Source organism: Lactuca saligna, chromosome 8 (genome assembly GCF_052625555.1).
Source record: "Lactuca saligna cultivar CGN05327 chromosome 8, ASM5262555v1, whole genome shotgun sequence".
In the NCBI taxonomy this organism is placed as follows: Eukaryota; Viridiplantae; Streptophyta; class Magnoliopsida; order Asterales; family Asteraceae; genus Lactuca; species Lactuca saligna.
In genome coordinates this window covers 97,437,444-97,443,758 of record NC_136424.1, presented here as the reverse complement: position 1 = coordinate 97,443,758, position 6,315 = coordinate 97,437,444, and the positions used below count along the sequence as shown (strand labels likewise).

Below are 6,315 nucleotides of genomic sequence, written 5' to 3'. Positions count from 1 at the left end.
GTCCCTATTCAACATCCGCCTCATTTCTTCCCTTTGTTCAGCTAGCATAACCCGAATCATGGCTTGAACTCCAGCCATGGTGACTGGCTCAGGTGCAACTTCTTCTACAATAGGTATTTGCTGAACCACTGGGGGTTGGTGCCTATTCTCATTTGCATTCACGTTTCCGCTACGGGTCCTTGCCATCTTGATCTATACACCGAATAAGGTGAATCTAGACCCTTACATAGGATTGACGTTTAAATCATCCTTATCGCTCCGAAACGTTTATATGCTAGTTCTAATATCGTATTAGTACGTTTAGAATCCTAAACACATAAGGTTTCCAGATCCGGTCGGCAACAGACCATAGATCCGATCAAACTATAGCATAACAAATCATTTAGCACATAAAAGTAATTTAGGCATCATTCCTAAATTAAGCTAGTTCTCACACCTCACAATCATCGCTTAGCATTCTAAGTTTAAGTCTAGAAATAAATCCATATTCCTAGTTCGCTTAAACTAATGCTCTGATACCAACTGTGACATCCCCATTTTCACGGCCAGAAAAGACCGATTTTGTTTATGCTTTATAAAAATCAGAGTTCTTCTTTTAATAAAAATGTTGCGGAATTTGTTCCCAGAAAAACATGATAAATACATTATTAAAACATTTCCGAAGAAACGTACTTTATTCATTTTAAAACGTTTGGGATGTCATCGTCAATACAGGAACATAAGCATAAACAAAACTTACATTTATTTACACTAGTGATCTACATCTCTTTAAATCTCTCAGTGTAAAGTGACTTCGTATCAACACCTGTAATATAAATAAACTTAGTGGGTCAGGTTGGGAAACCTGGTGAGTACATAGGGTTTTCAACCCACAATAATATAATTATTATATTTAAACAATCAAACAATCAACCCAATTACCCATCCCCATTATCTTCTTTAGTCTTAAGGATCTACCCTAAGAGTCAGTTATTCCTCATTTATTTATTCCTAAGGATCATCCTAAGGAATCGACACGAAGTCCATCATTACCAAGGCTTATAGAATATATCTGGTGAACACGTAGTTCGAAACATCTGGTAAACACTTAGTTCAAAAGTAACTAGTGACACACTTAGTTCAAAATACCTAGTGAACACACTCAGTTCAAAGATACGTAGTGAACAGACTCAGTTCAAAAATACCTACATGTTACGAACCTGCTATCGTTCCACTGGACCGTCTAGTATTGTCCATAGTCGTCATCTATACTCCACTAGATGACTGGATCACTGACAACACTGATGTCTCCCATCGTGTTATCACAAAACAACTATTTCATCTACCCATGTTTTACCCAACACATTTTGTAAATATAAAATACATATACAGTTTAAATCATTTGAAACATGTATAAAAATCTTTCACACAGCATAGACAGCAAGTATTCAGACAATGTGCACACACAACACGTAATTTATATTAAAATACTTCATATCTATGTGTAAGATGAAAGGGAACTATGCACTCATAACACGTAAATTATATAATAAATACTTCATATTTGTGTGTAAGATGAAAGGGAACTATGCACTCACAACACGTAAATTATATAATAAATACTTCATATCTATGTGTAAGCTGAAAGGGACCATACACTCACAACACGTAAATTATATAATAAATACTTCATATCTATGTGTAAGATGAAAGGGACCATGCACTCACCTGAGAAGGTGGTGATTCGGTACTCGGACAGCGCTTTGTTTACTTTAAAATAATTTCCTTCGACGAAACCTAGTATTATCACCAATAGATTTTACTCTATTATTCGTCAAAACTAATTAATAGTCTAGCTATTATTACTATTATATAAGCGTTAAAAAAATACTTATATAACCCATAATAATAGCCCAAGTATTTATTATATGTTCTTAATAACGTTAATATAATTAAATAAAAACTATATTAAAAATAGCGTAGGCATCGCTCACTTACAACGCGTTTTATAGAAAACTAAGATTTGCTTGGAGCAGCGTTTTCGAGCCGAAAAGCTCTTCTTCTCGGAGCCGCCGAGCACTCCGGGGCTTCCGCCTCGTGCTAGGGAGGTTCCCTAGGCTTTTCCGGGGATTTCGGGGCTAGAGAGAGGTTCTAGAGAGAGAGAGTAAAGAGAAGAAAGAATGGGAAAGGTGTGAAGAAAATGACAGTGGGAGAGGTGGTATTTATAGGGTGAAAATGGCTGAACTTGGTGCCACATGTCACCATCTAGTGGCAAGACTTGGGGAGAAAGCAATGGCCAAGATTGTGCCACATCACCCATTTTCGCACAGCACACTTCCGACTTCTAAAATTCATAACTTTCACATATGACCTCCATTTTTGACGTTCTTTATATCCACGCGTAGGTAAAAATAATATCTACAACTTTCATTTTGACTCCGTCGGCAAATTCTCGACCGATCTTAAATTTAACATTACGAGGCGTTTAGACTGTTAAATGACCGCGAAGAATTTGTAACTCCTTCATACGGAATCCATTTTCGTCTGTCATTTTACCGTTGAGTTCCTATTAATGAGATCTTCAACTCTCATTTAGGTCGCATAAGCCAAAAACCGCTCGAACTAAAATTCGAGTTTCGAGCTGTACACTACTAAGCCGAATCATAGAAAAATCATAACTTCTTCATACGAAGTCAGATTTGGGCGTTCTTTTTATGTATTTTCTCAGTTTAACATATTGTACGACTTTTGTTTAGATCACTAAGGCTAAATATCACTCTATTGTAAATTCACTTTTTACGCTTCCCGGTGCCGTGCCGGTTCCGTCGCGAAACTTCGATGAGTCATAACTTCTTCGTTATAACTCGGATTTCGGCGTTCTTTATATGTACGGACACCTTGTGACATATACTAAAACTTTGTTCAAATTATTTATTCTAAATAATATTTTGTCGAAAAGTCATTTTCGACCCCTGTTATCTCTAAATTGACTAGCCCGGATCTACGGACGTTACAATTCGTAGCTGCATCCGAGAAAAGACACAATGAAACCGATGCAGCGATACGAGAACAACAAGCAATAATAAAAGAGCAACAAGCGTTAATGAGAAGTCAGTAAGCCTCTGTACTTAAAATTAAAAAACAATTAGGGCAACTTGCAAAACATATCAACGAGAGAACACCGGGAGGACTTCCTAGCAATACCGAGAAAAATTCGAGAGGCTCACATATAAACATCGTGACGACTGAGAATGAAAAGATAGTTACTCCTCTGACCCCGATCCCAGATGAAGATCCTAAATAGGTGCAAGAGGAAGATAAATAAAACCTGAAAACGCAAGAAGTCGAAGCAACTCAACGAACTCCAGAGAAGAACTTAATGAGTTCTCCGTCTAAACAGAAAAATAATCCTCCGATTAAATTGTATCAGCCTCCATTGCCATTCCCAGGATGAGATAGAAAAGATAAGCAGAATGAAGACTATCAAAAGTTCCTGGAGCACATCAAAGCCCTTCAATTTAACATTCCTTTCATCGATATGGTTGCACAAATGCCTAAGTATGCCAAATTCTTAAAGGATCTACTCACAAATAGGAAGAAGATGGAGGAGGTATCCAAGGTGGTTCTTAATGAGAATTATTCAGCCACAATATGGAAGAATTTGCAAAAGAAGATGGGTAACCCGGGTAGTTTGACTTTGTCATGCCAATTCGGGAACTTAGCTACTACTTATGCATTGGCTGATTCGGGGGAGAGTGTGAACCTTATGCCATATTCATTCTTTAAGAAGTTGAACCTTCCGGAGCCGAGACCGATTCGAATGGAAATTCATCTAGCGAACAAGACGGTGACATTTCCAAGGGGGGATATGTGAGGACCTATTGGTGAAAGTTCATAAGTTTTATTTCCCGCAGATTTCATAGTGCTAGATATGGAAGAAGACAATCAAGTGTCGATCATTCTTAGAAGATCTTTCCTAAACACCGCAAGTGCCATCATGGACATAAGAGAATCCAAAATTACCCTTCGGTTAGGAGAAGATTCAGTAACTTTTGGAGTTGATCGATCCATGAAGCATTCTAAGTTTAGTGATGACATGGCCTTCTTGATGGAAATTTCGGAAGAATTAATGGAAGAATGGAAAGAAGACAAGTCAAGCGAATCTAATGTTGCCTTTAAAGATGACTTCGATGCTGAAAGAGATAGAAATATTACTCAAAGAAAGTGAATACGAAGAATTAATAAGAAGTTCTGAAAAGTCAACTCGATGAGTTTGGGCGAAAAATCACGATCAGACAGGAAAACTGGGCACAACTCGACGTGTTCGGTTTTTGAACTCGACGTGTATATTGTATCTTAAGGTTACCTCACAATGTTAAGCTTTTAAAATACAAGTTTGGAATAGTATATATTGATTCAACCGATTGTCTTAGTTCCTATACTATATGAACTCGACACGATTAGTGAATTCACAATATACTATCTTAATTGTAAAATCAAACCCATGAATAACGCCCAACTTCAATTATCATTAATCTAAATCATAACTTTAAGAACAAACAATAACTAAAGTTGAACGGAATAGAAGTAATAATCAAAACACATTCATCAAATAATCCTAAACATTCCCGCAAGTAACCCTAATGATTTAGTATTCCATAAAATTCACAAAACACACAACTAAGATAAAAACAATGAAATCTAATGTAAGATACATAAAGAAACTAAGAACCATAAAGCTAATGATGTTTGACAATCATTAAAGCATAGAACAATGGGACCTTGGGGAGAAAGTAATCAATTTTGGAACTTGATAAAATTGATGAAGATCCACCCTTTGAACGATCTTCAAACGTCAAATGATTGTGTACTTGATGATTCATAGCCTCAGATTTGGAAATTGATGATCAAAAATGTGTTTGGAGAAGCTTTGAATGTGTTTGGAACCCTCCAAAACTGGGGAAAATCGCAGGGGAGAAGTCCAATTTCGATTAGGGTTAAATCTCCTTTAAATAGGTGCTGAAAAACGGATTTTCAGAGCTGTTTTTTGTGTCGATGCCATAGTGGACATCTTAGATGTCATATTAAACATCTGGACATCCTTTTAGGCATTTTACAAGCTTACCGTCGTCCTTGACTTGCACTTGAAAATGGACTAAAACGGGTAGGCGTCTTAGATGCATTCTAGGAGAACCTTCATCTTTGGTGCCCCTTTTGGTGATGAAAACCGTAGAATTAGTAAAAATGAAAAACAAGAAAGTTGTAGGAAATTTTGTCTAGTTTCCATAACTTCTTTATTCATGTCACTCGGATCTCTAGATCTTGAGAAGTGATCAAAACATTGAAGAGTCGTCAAATATCTCAACACCATTTTTCTTCATTCTCTTAGCAATTCGTCTCCCATACTTGTTAGCATCATTTTGCTCATTTTTATTGAAGGTTCCACCCACCTTATCACTAAGTAGTTTCCTGCACATAATGTTCAATGTTTTATCAAACTAGTGCCATTCTAAGACAATTATACATTAATTCAATATATTTAGTACAATTTATTATGCTATAAATATAGACCGATCATGTATGATCATTTGAAGTTTTGCACTCGATGTGGTACGACAGAGTGCATCGTAAAAGTGAATTTTGGATAGGTTGCTTATTAGCGTAAGAAATCTAAACGGAAGTCATAAAAATACATAAAACAGAGAGTGAACATATAGAGAACGTCCAAATCTGACTTCATAAGAGGAAGTTATGAGTTTTCGAAGCTTCGGCGCTTTAGTGCGGATACAAAAAATCGAATGTTAGATCGTTTGACTTTTAACTGAAACAACTTAAATAAGAGTCAAATATCTCGTAAATAGGAGTCCGTCAATATAAAGACAATTGAGAATGGATGTCATATGAGAAAGATATAAATTTTAAATGGGGTCTAGCAGTCTAAGCCTTTTAAAATAATAAAAAGAAAATAAATCAGAGTTAGTAGACAGAGTCTAACAAAAAGTTGTAGATCTCGACGATAGCTACGCGTGGATATAAAGAACATCAAAAACGGAGTTCGTATGAAGATGTTACAAATTTTTGATGTTTCACGAGTGCACGACGTGCATGCTTCTAGAAGGGTCATGCTACTCCAGCCGAATCAGGACACATGTCATGTACTAGGAGTCCCGACTAGGCCAAGATGTAGCACGCCTCTTGTCTGTGCACGACACGCCTCCTAAGGATTCAGCCTATGCCAAATTTCTCTTATAAATAGTCTTTTGTTGCTCATTCATTCTACATACCTCTGTAATTCTCAATCTCTCAAAATTTCTACTCTTTTAGCCTGAAAAATCT

At 36.6% G+C, this 6,315-nt stretch overlaps 1 protein-coding gene across 1 annotated transcript; it reads left to right on the top strand.

Moving 5' to 3' along the window:
- Positions 1-3,517: 3,517 nt before the first annotated feature.
- On the top strand, positions 3,518-3,853 carry LOC145009936 (uncharacterized). Its single transcript, XM_078968548.1, has one exon. The coding sequence runs from the start codon at positions 3,518-3,520 to the stop codon at positions 3,851-3,853; it is 336 nt and encodes a 111-aa protein (XP_078824674.1).
- The last annotated feature ends 2,462 nt before the right edge of the window (positions 3,854-6,315 follow it).

Coding starts and splice junctions, on each gene's coding strand:
- LOC145009936 (XM_078968548.1), top strand. CDS start 3,518: ATGGTTGCACAAATGCCTAAGTATGCCAAATTCTTAAAGGATCTACTC.